Source organism: Hylobates moloch, unplaced genomic scaffold, assembly GCF_009828535.3.
Source record: "Hylobates moloch isolate HMO894 unplaced genomic scaffold, HMol_V3 SCAFFOLD_5, whole genome shotgun sequence".
NCBI lineage: Eukaryota > Metazoa > Chordata > Mammalia > Primates > Hylobatidae > Hylobates > Hylobates moloch.
The window spans coordinates 24342274-24367015 of record NW_026652280.1 but is presented as its reverse complement, the minus strand read 5'-3'; the positions used below and the strand labels follow the sequence as shown (position 1 = coordinate 24367015).

At 37.9% G+C, this 24742-nt stretch overlaps 1 protein-coding gene across 27 annotated transcripts in view; it reads right to left on the bottom strand.

Annotated features, from left to right (window-relative positions):
- Positions 1 to 878: 878 nt before the first annotated feature.
- TCF4 (transcription factor 4) overlaps positions 879 to 24742 on the bottom strand; it is a 381116-nt gene continuing 357252 nt past the window's right edge. For 16 of the 27 annotated variants that reach the window (XM_058438310.1, XM_032152230.2, XM_032152232.2 and 13 more), the window contains 5 exons: positions 11994 to 12129; positions 9922 to 10084; positions 6258 to 6487; positions 5632 to 5772; positions 879 to 5443 (listed from right to left, as the gene is read on the bottom strand). In XM_058438310.1, coding sequence (XP_058294293.1) covers positions 5636 to 5772; positions 6258 to 6487; positions 9922 to 10084; positions 11994 to 12129 — 666 coding nt within the window. In that variant the 3' untranslated portion in view covers positions 879 to 5443; positions 5632 to 5635. The remainder of the gene's footprint in view (positions 5444 to 5631; positions 5773 to 6257; positions 6488 to 9921; positions 10085 to 11993; positions 12130 to 24742) is intronic. The other 11 variants (XM_032152235.2, XM_032152237.2, XM_032152217.2 and 8 more) reach the window with 1 other exon arrangement.

Sequence of the window (24742 nt, the reverse complement as noted above, 5' to 3'; positions counted from 1 at the left end):
CAATTAGAAAGAATACAAGAGCAATATTGGAGACATCCCCAAATACCACGTACTTGATTAGAACATTCTGTTATGAAGTGCTCAGCTACCGCGGGCTTTCCTTTACATTGCATACATTACTTTACATTTCTACAGTGCAATGTTGAAATAGCCTCCAAATTTTGCAAAGTAGATTGATGTCCATTCTACAAAAATATTAACTTACAGTACATAACACTGAATAATTTTAATCTGTACATTTTTTTCCTTCCATAATAGTTGACACACGTCAGTTTGTACAAGTTAGAAAAAAAATCTGGTTGTTTACATCTGGATTAATAGTCAACAGAGGCAACCAGAAGTGGTGGGGCGGGTGTAGTTTGAGAAAGTATAAATACAGTGTTAATATTAACTGTAGTTAACAATATCCAGCTTTTAACAAAGTGATACAAAATAAATCATCTTAGATTTTTGACTGAAAAGATCTAGCTGAGAATGTTCTGCCAAACAGCCGACCAACTGGTGCAAAAGGTTAAGGCTGGCTTGACTTAGCAACCTGCAGCACAACCGAAAACATTGGTGCAGTTCAGAGCTCTTCAAATGCATAGCTTCAGTGTTACACGCACATTAATTATATTCCTTCAATTAGTTAATCCTCTAGACAGTTTTCTTTTTGTTTTGCATGCATCCCGTTCCATTTTCATTAAGGGCATCTCTTCCTTGATCAACCATGTGCTTTGCGTTTCAATTTGTTTTTGTGATTTTTTTGTATGTTTTGTTTGTTAAGCTGTCAATACCTCCAACACGTGGAAAATGAAATATAGATGCGTTTTACTTACAGAAGAGAATCATAGCTATATGGACAATGCAAAATGAAATGAAACAAGTGTCAGAAACAGTTTATAAAAATGGCACATTTATTGCTACAGAACGGTCATGTACATGACTTCATCGAATAACTACAGATGGGAAACAGGTAATGGCCTTGACCAAGCTGGGTTTGTTTTTGTCTTGAAGGAACTCCAGCACACAACCTGTTTGGACACTTCTACAAATCAGAAATACACCAAAAACATGAAAAAATCGAGGCACTCAGCCACACATTGAAAACAAGGTGTAACTGTTTATCTTTTTTTTTGAAATGTTTTCCCTTTTTTTCTTTTTTTAACAATTTTTTTAAGTTTTTAATGCTGCAGCTATGTGTACAGTCGCAAAAAATTTCCCCGCTGCGACCTACAACTAAAACAAAAACAAAAACAAAAACAAAACAAAAAACAAACAAAAAAGCTACCCATACAGTTTCATCTTGGTAACACATGGTAAAATAACATCTTTTAAATAGTAAAATAAAGTAACAAACTTTTACTCATAATGATTCCAAAAATCTACAAAGAAGAAATATTCAGAATCTGACAATTTTTTTTTTGTAATATTCATGGTATAAAAGGATTGCTCCTGCGAAAAATAAGCCAAATATATTTTTTATTTTTAAATTTAGTTTTTTTTTTCCTACTAGGGTGTACTACAGTCTATTTTATAGCAAAAGAGCACTAGACAAACAAAGCTTTATAACAAAAAGCCAGGCACTGATACATGGTAAATCTCTGCTTTTTTTTTTTTCTTATCTTCACTTAATTGCATCACAAGTAACAAGAATGAAAAAGGCCACAGTTCATATATTTTCACCATTACATATGTCTATAATACTTGAAATGAGTATGGCAAAACCAGCACTGCACAAAGATGAGTCCACTTCAAGTCCCATGAGAAAGAGCATGTCTCTAAAGAAAAACAAACAAAACCAAAGCAAAATAAAAAGAGAGGCCTAAAGGCCTTGGTGCCCCATTGTGTTGGAATTCATCATATTCCATCTTGACTTTTTTGCTTCCAGTCAGCCAGCAGACTAAATTTTTGTGCTTGTTTATGCTGAAATTGATTCATTCCTGACTCAAGTTCACTTTTGGACACAGATCATATTCTGCCTGTTGGATGCAAAAGATGAAAATCCTCTTAACTCCAAGTCTTGGTTCGACTCCCTCCCCACTCCCCAACCCCTCATCAAAATCAAGATCACAAATAAAAAAAAAAATTCAGAAATAGGAAAAAGTGAAAAATAAAAAGGAATCGGAAGACTGAATCAGAACCAGTTGCACCACTGGGTGGACTGACAGTTGTATAAACATTAGTGTTCCTTGCAGCTACACAGAAGACAAACGGTAAAAATTCTAGATGAACAGATCCCTATTCTGCATATTCATAAATTACTTGAATGTGGAGGTGGATCAACTGTTCCAAGTTGCTTTTAAAGTCCGAGTTTCTGAAAGAGATCCCCAGCCCAAGTGTCGTCATATAGATAGTGTAGTATGGACCCTTTTGAAATTTTTGTATAGTACTTTAATCTTAACTGTCTTCCGCTGAATTTCATTTGAAAATCCAGTGCAGGATACCAATATCTTACCTGGGTTTGATAGTTACAAAACAACAACAATAAAAAACACACTAAAAAGGCCACATTCCCTTTTTTCTTTTTTAATGGGGATACAACCCAATTAATATGGATAGTTGCAGATTATGTTTCTCCACCAAGCAAAACCTAGCGAGCAGCTTTCAGTGGCCGTTAGAATTTTCACTTATTTCCAAAGGGAATTCAACAATAGAGGTATTGCATTACTGAGTAATGAATACATCAAAGCTGGTGAACAATAAATTGCAGCTTTTACTCTGAGAACAAAATATAAAGCACCAATTTAAAAAATAATCAAATGACTACAATTTACTTTTTTGCTTTTGTTTACAGATTTGAAAAACTTTAATTCAGCTCTATTAAGCACCTTTATGATAACATGTATCAAAAGTGCCATTCTTAAAATGTACATCAATGCAGGGAGTGTTTCCAGTTCCCTAAAGAGTAAACACCGTATTTTCTTCTGTACACTTATCCTGAATGTGATCAGAGTATACCTGCTTCCTATATAATATTGTTCCTAGGGATACCCGCCTTGGTAGACTATACAAAATGAGTGCAGAATGTACCACTAAAAGGAAATCTTTAACATACGGAGGGAACAAGTACACATGGTTTTCATTATTCAGGGAGGAGGAGAGAGTATACATTATTGTCTTCCATGCCCTTCTCTGAGCCTCTTTGTTCATACATTTCACAGGAAAGCCCCAAAATAACTTTTCATGAAGTTTGATTTCTGCTATTCTCCTAAGGTTTTAATCCACCTCCACATTTTAGGAACTTATCAACAAATCAAAGTTATTTTAGTTTTATCGCTACTGAACATATTTACAGTTTTTCAACACACACACAGCTAATCAAAATGTTTATGGGTTTGTAAGATGACCACGTGGTAACTATCTTATTTGTTCTTACATTTTCAGAAATGAACATAAAATTCTGATTCTTGTAGCTATTTCATTTAAATGAGACTTCTTTTTAAACCACACAGTTTTTTAAAAAAAAACAAAAACTGATACAATGTATTAAAACACATAATAACAAGAGTCTACATGTAAAAATATAACTTTTACATACACAATTTCAAAATAATGATACGTTTGCCATTTGTTGCATAAAATTTACAAATGTATTTCATTACTATATAACTGGCAAAACAGGAGAACAGATGGAACATTTAGACCATTTCAATGGATTTATGGCATTTACTCAGTGCTGATAGGTGGAAAAACTACTTGAACAGGGATTTTTTTTTCTTAATACATGCCAAGAATTGTGTGGCTGTAAAAATAGAAACGAGTTAGAGACAAAAGGATGCTGACAAATACTTAACTAGGAGCACTATTTGTTTACTGCACTATACACCAAAGTCAATCATTATAAAGATTCACGATGGAAGTTGGTTCAATTGTGCCCAGACGTCAAAGCTAGCTATCTGATGAGTCGCTGTGCCATAGCTTGATCTATGTTTCTATCAAATATGGTAAGTATAAACTTCATTCATACTGGCCAGAGAAATACTGCACTACCCCTCCTCAAAAAAGTGCAACTTAATGCTTTAGGACTTATAAGGCTTGTTATAATGCTGCATGATGATTGAATATTGGCATTTTTCAGACGAAGGAGGAGGCAGTTAAGTCATCTACATTTTAGTAAACCCATTTCGAAAAAAAAAATCAAGAAAGCAAAAAAATCAATCAGCTCTGTCACACTACTTGCAATTTTCTCATTTGACGGTTTTTGAACTTTACTTGTTTTTTTTGTTTTTGTTTTTTTCCAAAAATCTGACCATGTATTCAGAAACGCCTCACTGCACACTACTTCGGCTACACAGGTAGGTAACACTTTAATCATTTTGTTAAATCACAGCCACTTTGATTATGTTATGTTTCCGATGATATAAACATTGGAAGGCACAGTGGTAACATTGTAGCATTCTAACCTTGTACCTCTGAAAATCCCAGAATAGGGTCACAAACGCAACATTACAATTCAGACAAACTCTTTTTGCCATGTCTTGGTAATGCTGCTTGTAATATCTACACATGATGTGACTTTTAAGTCCTGTGTTCCCAAAAGACTGGAGAAACAACTTTCTACTTATTTATGAATGAGAAGCAACATCAGGGTCAGCATTTCATCCTGCACTACCCCTCTGGAAGCAGAGTTGGCACTACAGGTTACGATAACAAACCAGGGAAAGGGACAGAAATAAGACCAAAAAAAAAAAAAATCCATATTTACAGTAAAATCTTTCTTTAAAAAAGTTAATCAGTACTATTTTTTTACAGGAGAAAAAAGTCTGAAACAAATGAACAAAAGCTTACCATAGTCACTAAATTTTTAATATATATTTATATATATATTTATATATATATTTGTCATAGGTCTATAAGATCCATCTGTTCCTCCTACCCTAAGGAATGGCTAATGTCATCACTTCGTTGTCATCAGGACGTTTGCTGGTTTTGTTACTAGGGCAGCTGAGCTTCCCCTAATTCAATATCCAGTAATTATAAACACTAGCTGACTTGAATACCAACAAAAACGTTCATGTAGTTTTCTTCAGAAGTACACTTTTTCATTATTGCAAGTTTACAATTTTTTTTAAATTAAATATTTTTTTTCAGACTTACAAATTAATTATATTTTTTTTTTCCAAAAGAAGTTTAGGCACAAATGCATTGTTCCACAGTGTGGAAAGATTGCCGTTCAGTCTCTGGGCTGTGTCTCAGCCTGTACATACTGCTTTGCACATTCTGAATGATATGTTAAAGAAAGTCGTCCCTCAAGTTGCACTTTTTTCTTTCTTTTTTTTGTTTTTCTGTTTTTTGATAATTGGGAATGCTGAAACCTCTTGCGTCTGCGATTCATAACTACTCAGACTTGTCTTATATTACAAAAAAGGGGGTTAAGGAGAAGTGTTTATGTGGGTTTAAGATAATACAGCTGTTAAGGAAGTGGTCTCTTGTTTTAATGAAGCAATGTGGCAACTTGGACCTGAGAAAGGAAAAAAGAGAGAAAAAATTCATTAATATATTTGTAACAGAGGAAGTATGCTTTTTTTTAAAAATTATTTTTCCATGAAAGAAAATATCTGTCAATTTGGGTGAAATTCACTTTTATGGCTGATACACTGATGAGAGTTACGAATGATCGATTTCAGATACGGTTGAAAACAAACTTGCCCTTTTACATCTGTCCCATGTGATTCGATGCATCTCCCATTCCAGGGTGTGGGCCGGCCAAGGAGAGTGGGGGAGGCTCCGAGGACACCTTCTCTTCCTCCCTTCTTTTCAGACACGCAGCTTTCGGATTCAGATTCCTTTCTGTGGAGGATTAAAGCACAGGACCTTTGTTTAATGCCGAGGCTTCTGGCAGAGGGCAGCAATGCACTCTTCTTGCGTGTCTGACCTTTTTCTCAGTGTTTATATTGCAGAACAAAAGGAACAGTTACCAAGTACTGTGGCAATCCATTTGGTCAGTCACTAGTAAAAGCTGAATTGCCTGTGAGTGTGTACAGCCACTTTACAGTAAGCAAAGGTTGGTAAAGCAAATAAACTAAGCTCAAATTACTGAAAGGATATAGGGAAAGTTGCAATATAATCTTAGTTATAAGAGAATCCTACAACTTAATTACAGGAGAAAGGGATGCTGCCTTATGGATTTAGACACAGTCTGCAATGGAAACAATTCTTTGGAATGATGCTTGAAAGTCTACTGTCTGCCACTGCTCAAGGCTGGCGTGCCCATCTCAGCTTGTGCCTGCCACAAGCTCCTCACGAGCTCTGCAAGGACGCTGGCCTGCACTGACCTCGGACTTGCTGCTCCAGACTGAGGATGACGGCCACCGCCTGGTGAAGGATCAGGAGCTTGGTCTGGGGCTTGTCACTCTTGAGGTGGAGCTGCACCATGCGGCCAAGCTCTTTGAAAGCCTCGTTGATGTCACGGACCCGCAGACGCTCTCGGGCATTGTTGGCCATCCTCCGCTCCTTCTCACGCTCTGCCTTCTGTTCTGGTGTCAGGTCCTCATCGTCATTATTGCTGTGGGACAAAAGGGAGGCGACATTTTCTAATGGTGTGGGGAGAAAGAAGGTGTCTACATTACTTTGTTTTCTTCCAGAGTTATCAGGGAACTTTTCCACCTTATGCCACATCTTTGGCAGATTTTTTATATCCACTTGACCTTGGGATTGGTTTAGATGGCTGTGACAGTTCACAATACACAAGATATTTAGTTTTCTCGCAGACGTTAAACCCAAACCAAACAGGTGAGGGTGACACAGATTAAAGTTAGAGTGCAGGGTGTGCCCATACTGATACAGGGGGGCAGAAAGGGAAAACAAAGCTTTTTTTATTCAATGGGGTTACACTCTGCAAAGCAGGCATTCACCAACTTACGCCTAGCATATGTTGCATAACCATGCTTCAAAAAGACTTTATGTTTATACTTCATTTTTTTAATATATATAAAACCTTCATACCGTGACATCTGAAATCTAGGGGAAACAAGTAATTGAAAAATGATTTTGATAGGTCAAAAAAATACAAGGTAGCTTAACAGGAGTAAGAAGAAAGGCCTATATGTAAGACACCAGAGCAATAGGAGTGAAGACAGTGAGGGTTTTATCCAGGTGTCCCCATTACCTTGCTTTGAAGGCCTGGTCAACTCACCATGTGAGTCTCATTTTCTCTATGTATTAAATAAAAGGTTACAAAAACATGACTTCCATGGTCTTTAATCTTATAGATGCTTATGATCCACAGAACAAGTTTGGGAAACCTGAATTGGTATCAGCTATGCAAAACGATTCAGCAAACCAAACACCTACAGCTTATGAATGACCATGACCTCACTGTGAGTCAAAAATGAAGCCAGAAAGCTGGTGCAGTGGCTCATGCCTATAACCCCAGCCTGGACAATATAGTGAGACCTCTACAAAAAAAAAATCAAAAAAATTAGCTGAGCACAGCAATGCACACCTGTGGTCTCAGCTACTCAGGAGGCTGAGGTGGGAGGCTCACTTGAATCTAGGAGGTGGAGGCTACGGTGAGATGTGATCAGGCCACTGCACACCAGCCTGGGTAACAGAGCCAGACTCTGTCTCTTAAAAAAAAAAAAAAAAAAAAAAAGCCAAAAGGTAATTTCTAATTGTGAAAACCAAAATATTCCATAATTCATAACAAATGCATGGCTGGGCCCAGAATAGTCGGAAAAGATAAGATTGGTTCTCTCCATTTCTGGGTGTCACAGTGACAAATTAGAAACTTTTGAATGGACGGCAAAGAGGATGATGAACCACCTGGAAAGCATATCATATGAGGAAGTCTTCACAGCAGCAGGGTTCAAATATTTCAAGGGCTGTCATGTAAAAAAGAGAGGTGTGCACAATGTCTTGTCTCAAGAAGGCAGAGCAGAACGTGCTATAAAGCTCTGAATGACTATTGTGAATAAACATGAGTGAGGATTTTCGGGGGGCTTTGAGAGACATAAAAAATGAAACAAACTTCACTGAACATCAGTAGACTCCCCATCACAAGAAACTCCATGGAAGTGACTAACAATTAACCTAGATGATAATTTCACACATTGGAAATGTTCACAGAATAAAAATGATTAATCACAACATTTCGGAGTTGGAAGATGTGAGAAATTATCTAGTCAATTAAATGTATATTTAATGAATGCTGGTTTAAAATGCATGACTCTGGTGTTCCATTTTGGAGAATCTCTGGGTAACTTCCAAGTGGCAATAAGGACCAATTACACTTGAGAAGCTCCAATCAGTCAAAAGTGGGAGTGGTGTTCCTGGGTTGCAAGTATACGTTACACATAAAGATAATGCACATAAGTCAAGAACACTTGGGTGAAGGAGAAAAGTTAGGGGCAAGGAGGATGACACCACAGAAGGATGCTGTAAGACCAGGCTCCTCTTTCTCCATAGCATAAGCGCCTTTCCAGATGGCACTGTCTGCCACAGGTGTGTATGGTAAACATGGAACTCAACTAAGTCCAATGGAAAAGGCCCTCTTTCTCTGCCTTCTGCGGATCCCTCCTCTGCCCTCACCCCCGACTGCTGCCAGTGCCAAGGAAATCGGTAACGATTAATTCACTCCTATATTCTACTATGCAAATAGGCTGTAAAAAGCAAAAGAAAACAGTCTCTGCCAGGCCTGTCTGGAAGCTAAGCATTTGGGTGATATTTTTATACATCCAACAAGTGCCACACCTTACACAAAGGACACTGGAAAATGGGAACTTTTCTTCCAAAGGTTTTCAGGCTAACAACCAATTAGAATTGGTTATTCACTTATAAATAAACTGGTTATGCAAATAAAACTGCCTAGATTTGAAAAAGCACTGCCTTATAATACAGTTTTGGAGGCATACATAAGTAAATGTCATAAGAATGACCTTTTTAAATAGGAAGGTTCTCAACAGCAAATGAAAATGTTGTTCCAAAACTTCAAAGAATCCATTAACATGCATAAGTTTGGCCACAATAAGTTAAATTACCAAGAACTGACTGGTCTAACACAGAAGCTGTTAAAGGTATGAAATCCCCTCCTTGGAATTTCTTGCCAAAGTGGCCAAGAATCAGAAAATGACAATGAGGAAGGAAACGGGTTATCTAGAAGCATTCGGCATTTTTAAACTTGTGGCAAGACATGGAATTTATCTCAATAATTACAATGGCAATATGAAGAGGCAGCATGTTCTTAATTCACAAAAGATTCCAGATAGAACCTTGAGAACCACAGCCTTTAGAAGGAAAGCTGTAGTCTTAAGACAATTGGTTGAATTTGTGAATAAAAACAACCCTAGGGAATTGAGGCAAAGTATATGGGTGGTGGTATTCAAAAACCATCTGATTACCAGATTAAAGTTCAAGGAGATACAGATTAGAATTTAAAGAGAGCAGATATTTAAGAAAACCAGACAGAAGCTATTTTCCTGCAGTTGTGGTTTCTGTAGAAAAGAGTGTCCAGGAGGAAAAACCATTAGCAATCAAGGTATTATTACTCTTATATACATCAGCATGTTTAGGATAAATCTAGGAAATCGGTATTTTCTCACTTTAGAGGTAAGAAAAGAGTTATAGTTGGCACATACATCAGTCAAGTTTTTAACACGGCTACAATCTCTTTTTAGAAATATTATAGACACAATGTTTCTGACCAAATTTGTAGTAAAGTATAGTTTTACAAATAAACTGTACTTGAATCAGATACAAATTTTTTTCACTGTGTGTCATTAGCATTGGGTCCAGATTCATAAATGCCAAAACATTTTAGGCTCCACTAGAGTACAGGTATCTTAAATGATACTTTTAGTACTTCTAGAGTAGGCCTTTAATTTTCTTTTCAGCTGTAAATTTACCTGCCAGGAAAAAACTGAATAGTTTCTTCCCGTTCTGTTCACTTCATCAAAGTCCAATAAAGGAATTAAATGAAGCGACAGTATTATATACTGTTACCTAGATCTTGACCTAGTAATTGATTTGATATCCTTCTTGTCGTCATCTAATTTCTTGTCCTCTGAAGATTTCGTGTCTTGCAGGTTCTCATCACCCTCGTCGTCGGATTTGATCTCAGAGCTGCCAGAGGAGACACTCTGCCCCTGTAGTCCTGGTGGCATGCCTACAGAAAAAGAGAAATCAGGTGACATGTACACCAAAATCTCACTGCCTGCACACCAGATTGCAAAGCTGCCAGCAGACAATTCATACTGCTGAACTGTGATCCTTCTGTCACTTTTTTTTTTCCCCTGCTATCTGTTGAAGTTTCAAAAAATGCACCTGCAGAAACAAGTTTTCCCTGCATTGGCTCTAAGGTTAAATTCTATTTTGCAATCTTTTGGAGTAGATGGTAATTTCACTGTCTACAAAACATCAACTTAATTGCAATGAAAATCATAATCATGAAAATCACACAGCCAATGTTCTGATTAAGAACCCAAGTAAATATCAGCTATTATATTGAGTTTCTTCCATATGCAATGATTTAATAGAAAAATGTCCTTAAAATATAATTCCCAGGGAGTATGCTAAATATGTGCAGTCAAGACTTCAATAGGTACCCTAATGATATTCTGAAATTAGGCTTCTCTTATTCTCAAGGAGTAATCAGCATTTTAAAATGGTACATATGGAAGGCAGTTTGCTACTCATTTTAGAAATTTCTAGCTTTATCATTGCTCAACTTTCCAAGTCACACTGCATTTTAAAACACGACCCTAATGTAGTAATTTTTTTAAAGGTAGAAGCATATCTATCAAGTATTCCCCTTTATTTGTAATCTATGTATTCTAGAACCTTGCCACTCAAACTTTGGTCCATGCGGCCTCATCATCTGTGAGCCCATTAGAAATAGACAATCCCAGACCTACAGAAGCAGAATCTGCATTTTAACAAGATGCTCAGGTTGTGCTTATGTGCAGTTTGAGAAGCACAGGTTTAGGACAAAGAGGACAAAATCCAAAGGCTCCTGATAAGAAAGGTCCTGGCCAGGTGTGGTGGCTCACACCTGTAATCCCAGCACTTTTGGAAGGCTGAGGCGGGTGCATCACTTGAGGTCAGGAGTTCAAGACCAGCCTGGCTAATGTGGTGAAACCCTGTCTCTACTAAAAATATGAAAAATAGCCAGGCATGGTGATGCATGTCTGTAATCCTAGCTACCCCCTGGGAGGCTGAGGCAGGAGAATCACTTGAACCTGGGAGGTGAAGGTTGCAGAGAGCTGAGATCACACCACTGCACTCCAGCCTGGGCAACAGAGTGAGGCTCTGTCAAACAAAAACAAAAACAGAAACAAAAACAAAAACAACAACAAAAAAAAGGCCCATAAAATGATTACTATTCATATAAAAATGGGCAGACATACCTATACATATAATTGACACTCAGATCTGTATAATGTTGAACAGCTGAAAAAATGCCCGCATGTATTCCTGTGGCAATGTTATCATTTTTATATTAAATGTGAAGGGACTGAGAAGATGTTATCTAAGCGACTCCTAGTCAGCTGGCCAGCAATAGCCCAACCTCCTGGGGTCATGAAAAGCTGTTCGTAGTCATTGGTATGAGGCAATCATTAGAGGGCTAGATGACTCAAGAGCGAAAATCATGCAACCAAGCTTCATTTTTTAAATGCACCTATATTTCCTTCCATCTTAAACAACAAAAACAATTTCCTTCCTTCCTATTCATTTGGAAATATCATTTTCAGGCCACAACTAACCACATTAGAGGACCTGAATGAGAAAAATGTGGAAATAGCTAAAATAAAATTTCCTCTCATCAGTCTGTGGCCTCATTCCCTGCTGATATAGGACCAGGATTTCAGAGGATGTTTGAGGAAAACAGTCCCTGGAGAAACACGATTAGCGGGCGAAGTTCTAAATACTTTCCCATTTCCTTACCATTTTTGTGCCCAATTTGATTCCTGGGTTTCTGCCAGTGCTTCTTGAGGGATGAACACCAAGAGGCTGGGTATTTACACTGGGCCTATTGTGAAAGTGAGGTCAGAAGTGCCCTGGTGAGGCCAACCTACCTCTGTAAGGGTCCTGGGGTGGGTTCAGGTCAGGGGAAGTCGCAGACTGGACAGGAAGCTGTGGAACCGGAACCTGGTTTGGCAGAAGAGAATGGCTGCCTCTCAGGGCCACGCCATCTTCACGATGGGTACCCACCTGAAAGGGCGAGAGGAACCAGAGAGGTGAGCAGGAACCGGAGGTGCGACAGCTATTTCCAGAGGCCACGAGGACCTGATGAAGGCTGGCTTTTCAAAAGCCATACTCCCAAACGCATTTCACTAGAGGGCGCTGAAGGACCGCACATGCACCTATAGTTCCCGGCGAAAACACTTAACACTCAGTAAGATGCCGTGCTGTACATTCAGTGACAAATATGGCAGAGTAGCTCAGGCAGGTAAAACGTCAAATTGTCTCCCAGGGTGCTGCAGTGGAGCGCACTGATTCGTACCCATCTGTCTTCTATCATGTCCGCCAACAGATCTGACAATTATCTTAATGCCCATATGCTTAATTGTGAGCTTCTCAATTCCCCCATTGCTATCGGAAATCCTACAGGAATTTCAATTTGGCATTCGACTTTCATTTCAGGGGATAAGATTCTCAGGCCTGCCATTTTTTTTTTCCATAATGCCAGCTAAGCCTCTGACAGCGGAAGCTACAGCAGTATGGGACACAGCCTCTGCTTGGTACAAATATAATAAAATGTCACCTGGCTTTCCAAAACTGGCAGCCCATTCCAAATTAATGTTTACTGTATTTCATCAGCTGCTGAGTTCCAAATCCAAAGGGGGATGGTTTCTGCCAATGCCACCACACCGGAAAATGTACCAATAAAGGTTTTATTAAACACACCAGTAATGCCATCATTGCCATGCAAGGATGTTTGGACATTTTTCCATTTTTCTCCTCACTATTCTGATCCTAGAAAGATACCATATTGTAAATACTCTTTATGCTTCCAAGAATAAAATTACAGAGTACACAGCATGATTACTTGATTAAAAAAATACTGCTGAGCTTTTTATTAACTACTACTATCTACTCTGGGGTCCAGAGAAATTGAACTTGTGGCACTGAGACAGCAACTGCCTACTTTATAGCATATGCCTTCAAGCAAAAACATTAAGCATTTGTCAACTAAGAGGACAATCAGTAGTTCACATTTTCTTTTCTATTTCCAAGTATTTTCTTAGCCTATGGTTAAGTGAGCATTTACACAGGACGGTGGGTCTAAAACACAAAAAATTAACCGTCCATTTATACTGCTATGAATCAGGTTTATTTTTTTTTTGCGGTCAAAAATATGAAACCAGAAAGGAGAATCTTCACTCTTTGGTTACGAACATATTTTAAAAGGGTATTTCCAAAGAATGCATCAACAATAAGAATCTGAACCAACAGCAAATTCACAGGACCTAATAAGCACATGCTATTTAAAGGCAGCTATGTATTAAGTATCGCCTATAATATTTTGCTTTTTACTGAAAATATATTTAAGTAATTGATCCTGAAATATGCCATTTTTATATTTATGTGTGCATGTGTGTGTGTGTATGCACTCCAATTTTTTTTTAATTTTGGGTGGAGATGATCACATAAATCATATTAACTGTTTGGATTCAAAATACAGCAAGAATAAGACAATACTTGAGGCTTTTGAGCCTCAGGAAGTACAAATGAATGTTTCAGCAGAGAGATGTAGGAAGTCCAGCACTGCTCCCCGGTGCCTGTGTCGCAACACAAAACTTTCTGAATGGTGGTTATTTGGCCTCTATGGGGTGCTTCAAATGTACTGAGACTGATACCTCCCAAAGAAGCCCATTCCATTTTTACCACAAATTGGCCTCTTCGTAGATTTCACTCACTGATTCTAGTTTCAGCTTCCAGAGCTCTATAGCGTTAAGTACAGACCTTTTTTTTTTTATTTAAACATATTCAACCCTGTTGCCTGCCACACCATTCCTTTCCTCTGTGACTGAAGTCTGCTCTCTTATAGGCAGACCACGCCCACGTGCTCCAGCAACCATTTGTAACTCACTCTCCTATATATTTTAATTTTTATTCAGAAGCATGATAGCTATTTTCCATTGAGGTTTTGATTTGCTGTTTTTATATTCATGCATTAGAAAACGGATTCAATCAATGATTATCCTTTCAATCTAAGATGTCAACTTGTAAGCATGAATTTTTACAGGCCTTGATCAAATGGTGGCTCTTTATGTCTGTCAATCAATATAAACCTAAATAATTCTTCGTGCTGATTGATATTTATTTGTATTCCCAATGGATGTAATTTCTTGAATTTCTACAAAGGATGACTCTAAGTCAAAATCACTGAAGGTAACCACAGATCTGAGCATAGAGGAGAAGTGTACTCCTATTTCAGAATCATTAACACTCTCAAGATTTCTCTGCAAGCATCTGTGACATAACTTAAAAGTAATGTTTTGCTTTTTACTTAAAATATATTCAGTTACTGCTCTTGAAATTTTTTCCCTCTAGATTGCATTGAGGTAAGTTCTCAAAAGAGAAAAAGAGAACCCATGCAATCGTACATGACAACTGGTATATAATAGGTACATAATAACTGCAGACAGAATCGTGTGTTTTGACTGAAAATACTTGCATGTTATATAGAAATAATAGCCTGTGTAGTTCAAGAAACCTCAAAACTCAAGCTATCTTCACTTATGATCTTTGTCTCTGTTTTGTTAAAATCCATGTAATTTTAAATGTTTCCCCTATGCAATGACTATAAACTCTTAAATATTATAAATATATTTGAGGATATAGTTGTTCCAACTACATTTTTGTTTGGATTTTAGGCCCATATGTTACCTAACCCCATCTATTTTCCATAGATCATCTTAAATAATATAAATCATTTTCCATAAAGAATGTTAGAGACAAAGTTGTTCTGATGGGTTTTTTTTTTTTTTTTTGAGACAGAATCTCACTCTGTCATCCAGGCTGGAGTGCAGGGGCGCAATCTCCGTTCACTGCAACCTCTGCCTCCCAGGTTCAAGTGATTCTCCTGCTTCAGCCTCCCAAGTAACTGGAATTACAGGCACCCACCACCACACCGGGCTAATTTGTTGTGATGTTTTAAGACTTCCCTTGTGTCTATTCCAGGTCATATGAATGCCCTCTGATAGGTCCAGAGCCATGTAATAATGAGCTTGATTCTCCAGGATAGGATCAATTCCATTGCCTGTGGCTGTGGAAGAGTATTCCAATTTGAATAATTGGCTTGGCTTTGCTTGTTTCCTTGGCCACAGACGGCATATTCTAACCCTGTTTTCTTCTCTTTCAGAACATTATTTCTGGTCACATAAGAGACAAGGGAAGAAACATGGTGGATTGTCAGCACAAATCCATCACTAGAATAACACAGAAATAGATGGAGAAACCCACACTGTTCTCTGTATACACAAGGGTCAGGGATTTGCCCACTGGTGTTAAGGCAGCCCATTCATAGGATGACCCATGTCTGCTTCAAAATGAGCTGGGCCATCCAATGATCTTGGCATTCTGAACTTAAATACGTCATAATGTGACTAGGAGAAAGGAGATTCCTACAAGTCAATTCTAAGCATGACATTTGGTCCCTATTTTTAGAAAATCCATACTTGTTAAAGTTCTATTTTGATAACCTTTTCATAGAGATAACAATAGTCTAAAGTTAAAAGCCAGCTTATGAAAAGTTAATTTTATTGATACTCATTGTAAATGTGAATCTTCCCATAGTCACGTATAATGCAGTTTTAGTGATATCTATGCTAAAAGTAAAAGATAGAAGTGAAATTTAAAAATTATTCAATGATTATTCATTGATTGATCAGAGAATGCATTTACTAATTTAACAAACATTTTCTAATCTAGCTCATGCCTGTCACTTTGGGAGATACTGGGGATCGAATGAGAAATAACTCAGATGTGGTCCCGGTTTTTGTGGAACTCATGATTCTTGGGGGGATTTTTGTACATTGATCAATTTAGTGGGGTAGTTTTAATAGCAAGGAAGAGAAACCTATTTGAGTTTGTTCAAATAAAAGATTATCATAAATAGTTTTCTGTAGCTTAGGTTTTGGACTCAGAGAGCTCTTAGGAACCGAATGCCACTCCTCGCCTCTGCTGGGCTATTCAGCCTCTCTCCTCTCTCTGGGGGCACCTCTGCTTCTCTCCAGCTTCTGCCCTCTCATGATGACAGATTGGACTCTTTCTTCATGATACCTCTTGGTGCATTCTTTCTGGTTCTGTACCTCCTGCTAATTTCCTCTTTGTATTTCTAAGCTCAGAATGCCAAGATCACTGGATGGCCCAATTCATTTTGAAGCAGACATAGGTCATACTATGAATGGGCCACCTTAATGACAGGAATTTTCCTGGTCCAGAGAGCTACAAAGGAGGAAGGGGAGATAAGATCATGTAGTCCAAACACAGCCAGCTTGGCCTGTCCCATCCACATATTGGCTGGTACATGTAGGTGTAAATATCTGAGTTACATTGTATCTTAGGTCAAATTATACTCAAATTCCAACACAGCTATTTAAATTCTCCTGTGTGAATTTGTCACTGGAAATAATTAAATGTCATTAGATATGCAATAATTATTTTGAATCACGTGAGCACCATATAATTTTAAATAACCTTAGTTTCCAAGAAAGGGCTTGATAAACTGATAGAAGCACTTTTAAATCACAGAACTTAGACGTCAAGGGCTTAGAGGACCTTGGTTATATATCAGTTAGGTCAAACTCTTCATTTTACAAAGAAAGCTACGGCCAAGAATGGTGAAGTGACTTAAGATCTAACTTTCACTGTTTAGTTAGAGATCCAAAACAGATTTTGAACTCAGAAAACTTACAACACTGAACAATTATATAGGAGAGGGGAGCAGAGTTAGGGGGCAAGAGTGGTTTATTTCCCAGAGCTTTTGTTTTAAAACAGTGTGTGTGTGTGTGTGTGTGTGTGTGTCCATACATGTATACACACACCTAGGTACAAGCATATAACATACATATATATACATACATATATAGATACAGGAAAATCATTTCCATTTTCTTTATTGTAGGGGGAAAATCATAGTTCATTAACTCAGGCCAAGGCCAAGATGTCTAACTAAATTATAAAATTTAATATTTGCCACGATCCCTCCAACATAAACAGATTTAAAAGACATGCAGATTCAAATTAGGTGGCTGTTGGCAAGGCTGTTTTTATATGGAGATGCATTCAGCATTGTGGTAAATATCCTTGTCCTTATCCTCTAGCTAACAACAAACACCACAAACAGAAAAGACATTCAATATTTTTGCTCTCTTTGTTTCCAGGGAGTATTGTGAAAGTAATTATTCTGTTGTATTTAAGAGGCCTATTTCATGGATGGGAAAATGTATTAAATTTAATTTGGCAGTTATTCAATCCTAGTTAATGTTATCTCCAGAGATAACTGCTTCAAAACAGGCTTTCAGACCTCAGTCACTTCTATTCTACCATAATCCTTCTAAAAGAGTATACAATGGGAACTTTAGGAAACTTGTCATCAGTTTCTAGACCAAGTGATAATGACACAAAACTGGATATACTATTATAAACATTTTGGTACATCAAAATTAAAGTTTGCTATTAATGGCATCTGGTTTCCAATTTTGGACATAGGATTTTTTTGTTTGTTTTTAGAAAGAAGAACAACAAAATGGGACAAAGACAGAAGTCCTGGTAACTGTGACTTACTGTTACTTTTCTCTCTCGTTTTTCCATTAACACAAAAGAAAAGCTGATGGGTTTTCACTGTAATTAGAAACCCACTGATACAGAAAACAGTTTTGGTGTCTGAACTGTAATCTCCCCATGAAATATCAATTATACATGACAGTTGTGGAGTACTAGATTTCAGTTTCAATTATCTTGCCAGACCTCTGTCATATTAGAGGAAAGCAAACTTATTTTCTCAAATGTGCAAAACACCATTTAGTACAAAAGTGAATCTTTTAAAGAGGTGGGAAGCAGTCATGCAAACTTTTTTAATGGCTCACAGATGGGAACTCGGAAGTTCATGGAATGGCAGCAGTAGATAGATACTGTGAGGAACAACACTAGAGGCACAGAGGATCTGCAGAAAACAAGACCTACCTCTAATAACCACCTGTTGTGGGAGAAAGAGCTAACATCTGGGACACTCCAACCACAAACATAATTCCCATTATTTCTCAGTTTAAAAAATTATCAGATGATTTTTCTTTAGTACATGTGATTAAACCTTTAAGAGACTTTTCATTAACATCAGATCTGGATTCAATTCTTTTGTTTGGATTTTTACTTGATTCTTAACATGTATGTTGGGAGAAGATTTCATAACCGTCTTGAGAACACCTACATTGTTTTCCAGAAACATCACAGCCTCACTTATGTTCTGTATGAAATGTAAGGTAATTCCTTATTGTGCAATTCTTGGAGATTTATTTAATATTGATTCTCCAGATAATAAAATAATTTTCAAGAGGATTTAAACATGATCTAAATGATCCTGACCTTGGCAGTGCTTGTCTATCATGTGATCAGCTGGGCTGAAACTCCCCTGGATGTTCACCAAAATGGTTAAACGAATGATTCTGTGATATAGCTCAAGAAATGCAAACGGATGTGAGCCGACCTCAGTTCATCTTTCTTGTACTAACTCATAGGTTCCATCTATTAAAACTGTTTCATTTCTCTTTTCTGTATCCCACACACTCAATTCTCGACATCATTTTCCTATAGTGGAAACCATAACTGAATGGAGCTCACCTAGTGGGGACACTGGCAGATTAACAGAGCCCATTCCTCTATCTCTTCCTTGCTCCACATAGCAGGCTAGTAAGTAGATGGTATGGAACTAAGGTTAATCCATCCTAGTGAACCAAACATATCTAGCACAGAGAGTACGGTGAAGTCTAGCAATTATGTGTAAACAGCTTCTGTTTAAAGGAAAGACAACTGGACACTTGATTTACACTTGGAATTCTGAATGCCTGAAGTGCAAGCATACCCGTGAGAGTGCAGTCATGCTGCTGACCTCCACGCACATTTTAGCCAGTCCAGGTGGCCCACCCCTAAGGATCCCTAGGGATTTACCATTACCTACTGGCTTTTATTTTTTAAATGCTTTTCTTGTTATTCAAGTAACACATGCTTATTGTAATATATTTGAAAAGAGAGTACAAGTATAAAGAAGCTCACCTAAACTAATGAACCATTTCTTCCCCATCACTTTCCAAATACTCATCTTTGAAATGCAATATTCTCTCTCCATCAGTGGATCCCTTGCAATATTAAGGCTTCAGCCTGGCTCTTGCTTGCTGTATGGATCTAGTCTAAGAGGTCCACCTTGTGCTGATGCATCCTTCACCTAGACTCCCAGGACCAATGCAGTTCCCTATTTTTAAATTCCTCACGATCAATGTTCAATTACCTACGCATGGCCTCTCATCTGCTGGGTTCATGCCCACATCACTAAGGCTTGAGCAAAGCCCTCCATGCTCTGTCTGCTGGGCTGGTTTTTCTCTCCCAACTCACCAACTGCTTCTCTTTTATTAGCCCCACAGATCCGCTCACTCTCTGACCCTTCAGGGCTGAGTGGATCTCCAGAAATCTCCACTTTCTTGTCACCTCACTGAGCTCACTATGCATTACAGATACCACCCTTAAAACACATTCAAGGTCATTGTTGAATGGTACAGGGCATAAACTTCAATAAGTTTGTTTTGCTGCCATTCGTAAAGCCTATACTTGTCTCCATTTGTGAGCATCCCATCCCAAGGACAGGAACTGCACAGGTCACTGCACAGGAGTGTAATAGTACAATGTGCAGTTAGATGCTTAGTAAATGATGACACAAATGGTATGGATCTGTGAGACTATGTCTGAAATCTAATTGTTTGATATTGTGAAATATACATTTAGCATGTTTCTATCAAATAATAAACATTTCACTTAATTTGACAAGCGCCTTATGAAAGTGTACTATATGCAAGACACTACATGGGCATTTGCAGGGAAAAATAATAAAAGACAGACACGTCTATGACTTTGCAGGCACTGATTTTTTTTTTTTTTAAGATGGAGTCTTGCTTTGTCGCCCAGAAAGGAGTGCAGTGGCATGATCTTGGCTCACTGCAACCTCCGCCTACCAAGTTCAAGCGATTCTCCTGCCTCAGCCTCCCGAGTAGCTGGGATTACAGGCCTGCACCTTCACACCCAGCTAATTTTTGTATTTTTAGTAGAGACGTGGTTTCATCATGTTGGCTAGGCTGGTCTCGAACTCCTGAACTTGTGATCCTCCTGCCTCGGCTTCCCAAAGTGCTGGGATTACAGGCCTAAACCACCGCGCCTAGCCCAGGCACTGATATTTTAATGGTGGGATAATATTATTACTATACAAGGCAAAATACGATGAATGTCATAAAGGAGTACAAGGTCATGTAGGGTTTTAAAAAATGATGAAGTCATATCCGTTTAGGAAACCAGGGACTACTTTAAGAAGAACATGGCATTTTAGGCAGGTTTTGAATGATGGGTAGAATTTTGATATAGATTATCCAAATATATTTTTAAAGAGCTGACGCTTAATACAATTAAATAACATCCCAACTTTAAGTGAAAATTTCATTTTATATCAATAAGTGGCATGATTTAGATACTGTGTATGTGTGAAGAAGCAAGCAGCTAAGGACTGTGTGTTAACATGTGTTTTCATATTGTCAGACTACATATTTCTGACAAAAAGCAGATTTTTGTAAAGCCCTTTGTAAAGCTCAATGGCTTTGCTACAAAGTGAACAACACAGGGCATTTTGGACACAAATGGTACCTCACTGTATGTGTGTATTATTGGCCCAAATGATTCACTCTTATTTAATTGCCATGAAGTCTTTCATCTCGCAGCTATACAGTAATAGTTTCCATATGACCAGTGGCTCTGCTATAAATAAGATCAAAAGCAGAAGAAAGGATTTAATAAAAGAAAATGACATTAAGAGTAGCATTAAATCAGGGGAAAAAATATCCATATCCAACTCATTTTTTTTTGGTTTGTTTGTTTGTTTTTGAGAATAAAGCCCCCAGAGTAATAGGCAGCTTCCCCAATATCGCATTAAAGGTCTTTTTACAAGCAGCAGGTATCTGCAGAACCCATTGTGTGCACCTTAGGGTGGCAATGATTAAGTTGTGAAGGTGCGTGTGAGAGGTAGAGGGCAGAGTGTCCCATTTAGAGTCAGGTTGGAGAAAAGGTAATAGACCAAACGGCGAATTTCACATGGTAAAAGTACAACTGCAATGTGTCAATGGCAAACGTCCACCCATTTCTCTGTCCTTTTCTGTTCTATTTAATGGAGAAAGACTTTTTGGTAACGCAGAGTTTCTCAGAGCATCATAACATTGCTCAATGCTAGTACATGAGTTCTGAGAAAGGAAGTTTTTTTTGGCAAGGCGCAGTGACTTGATATGAAAAGCCAACTTCCCAAACAAATTTTCTTCTAGTTCTTAAAAAAAAAGTACAATGTTAATCTCTATTCCCGACTGGATAAACAGCTGCTAATAACCTCCAGCTCCCAGGGGAGGAGGCTTACTTCCTTTCATCTTCAGACTGGTGGATACCTGACGTGCACTGGCCTTTAGTGGTTCCACATGTTTTTCGCTTTGCTTTTTTTCCAAACCGCTTCGGTACGGGTCTTGCCAAGTCGGGTCTCTTTTCCCCCTTTCCCTTAGCCTGCACCCAAAACCTCGGAAGATATAGTCAGTTATGGTACTGCTTATTTGAAATAGTAGTTCTTTTACTGTTGGTGTGTTTAAAGAGGAAATTCAAACACCCAAAGGAGACTAGAGCGCCTTGGGCTCTTGTATCTTGAAGCCCTGTGAGAAAAATGACCATTTTAGTTCCTTTCATACTGAGCTAATTATTCACTTGAGGGCTGGCTATGTTCAAAAATACTCAATTTCTAGTAGTATTGCTAGTGCACTTACTTATTAATACTTATAGCTGTGTCCTAAATAAAGGAGCAAACTTCAACACTTTTCTTCTAATAGGAAGTGCCCTGCAGAAGATTCCACAGCCAGTCAGCCTCTGAAGTCTTTCTCACTTGCTCTTAAGCACCTGCTTTAATGGTGACCTCAGTTCTATATCTCAAGATTTAGACATTTTGCAAAACAGCTTTTTAAACAAAAACCAGCTGTTTCCCATCTAGACTACAGGGGGAAAATTTTGGGCAGCTTACAGAAACATTACCCAGAGACTACCATTCTCCAATAACTTTCACACACTTTCAGCTCCACAAGAGACCCGTCTGTGTGCAGAAGCCAGGGAGAAGGCAAATGTGAAATTAAAATGTGGAAACTCAATACCATGGTTTTTGACAATGTGTCCAATTAACTGCTTTAAAATGAATGTGGCTATTGTAGCAGGACAATGCTTCCCTAAAGATGTCATTTAACTAATATTGGACAGATCTTTTGGTTAAACTCAACTTTATAGTTCTAAGATGATTTATGGATATAGAGGAAGCTGTAATTATGCACAACTGTGAATGTCAACCAATTAGGTAGAACCCTCACATTACAGAAAATGTAATGCTACAGCTTTTTTTCAGTTCTCACTCCTGAAGCTGCTTTGCCTAAACCCTCTTCTTACTATGAACCCATTTTCAACTTCTGTTTTCTAAGCAATTAAGATACTTTTGATTTGAAAAATTTACAGCCATAATAAAAGTTAAAATAACACAACAGCCATGGAATGTGAAAAAATATAAAATGGCCAAGGCCTAATCTTGGCTTTTAAACAGTGCCAAGTTGCTCCAGTATTTTCTGTTTTGGTATGAATGACATAACTGAATTACTTCATGAGTTGCTACTTTAATTCCTAAGGGTGGAAAATTCCATGAGTTAACTTAATTTGGATGTAAAAAATATACATGAAAGCTCGCTCTTCCTGTGGACTCTCATGTGAAATATTCGAGCCAACTGCTAGAGCTGCCGTGCTGTGGAGGGGCTTTTCACCCAATGCAGCCCTGGCTGGCAAGCTGCAAGGGCTGGTATCATCAGGCAATTTTCTTACTTCCATTTAGGTGCATGAGCCTTTATTTTCTGTTTTTGGTTTTAAATCATGTTTATTATATGGCTCTGCAACGCCTTTTCTATCCTGTCTCTAATTGTTGAAACTTTATGTGGACTCGAATATGAGCTCAATGGCATCTTCTCCGGGAAGCTTTTCCTAGTGGTCTGAATTGCTTCTTAGGTCATTTCATAATTCTACCTTGCCTTATAGTTAGAGCCATATTTGTATTATCATTCTACCAGGATAAAAGCCCTGTAAGATCAGATACTTTCTTTTACACGTTTATGCATCCCCAAAAGCATCTGAAGTACAGCAGATGCAGAAGGAGTGAATGAACATATGTGTATTTTCTAATATATACAATATATACTTTTCCCTCCGGAAAATCTGCTTTCTTGAGAAAATAGGGGTAATATTGCATTTTTTTAAATGCACAGTTGTGCCTATTCCAAATTATGGATAGTTTAAGATTATGTCCTTGTAACAGTTCATTTAAAAAATGATGATCACTGTGCTATCAAAAGTGTCTGCCTGCCTTTTCCTCCATAATTTAAGAAGAAAACCATGTAAGGATGTAAGAATATGATGAGGTTACAGGGTCTATTTTAAATATACATGTGCGTGTGTGTGTGTGTGTGTGCATCTTTTATATTTTAAAACTGGGAAAGAGAAGGTTTTTGTTTTTGATTTATTTAAAATTCATGGCTCCAAGATGCTAAACACCAGAGAACTAGGATTTGTTTGTCCTAGGTGCAGAGAGAGCAGGGTTTTGAGGTAAACATCCAATGCCAGACTGTTTCAACATCATAGAGTCTGAATTTGAGTAAAATATGTATTGATGTGGAAAGAAGGGGAAATACCTAAGGTGACCAACCGTGTTCACATATGGGCATGCACAGTGTCCTAATCACTTTTCTTAGGGGCTGCTGAATAGAGCTTAAAGGATCTCACTGCTATTGCTGTATTCAAAATCTTTTGACTTTTCTTTAAATTAATACAGAAATATCAAATGGTAAGCTCAAGGATTCTCAGCTGTTATCACTAATCCATGGCTAAAAGAATTTCTTCAAGTTCTTTTTCCTTTCTGTCCTTTTTTTCTTTTCAGTTTTTAACAAATAAAGTATGATACTGATAAAAATCAAAACTTTCAGCTGAGGTTGCTAATCTGCCCTCCAAAATACTTGATAGTTGTGGAGATTAGGAGACATGACAGAACATTAGAGAAGGCAAATATCCTAATTTAAAGAAAAACAAGATAGTAGCTATTGAAAGATGATGTTGACCACCAATAGCTTGGGTGAACTTCTGTAGCAGGCTATTTAGAAAATAGTTTTCAAAGTGCTCTGAAACAGAGGAATGGCCTCTCAAATTCAGTTTGGTTCCACCAGAGCAAGGCATTCTGGACAAGCCTCATTTCCTGCTTCACAGTGAGTGCTGCATGCCCGGCTTCTGTGATAACGCTATGGACAAAATGAGCAAAGGTGGGCCGTACAGTGTATAAGGAGGGAGACAGAACCAGCTGAGATTAAACTCAAAGGATAGAAGACAGCACTCATGTAGAAAGAATGTCTGTAAACTGAGCCTCATGGCCTTCTTATCAATCCCCTCCCCTGAAAATATTTGTATTGTGGCTTTGATTTGGGCATTAGTCACACCCATCACATTTGCCAGCAACAGA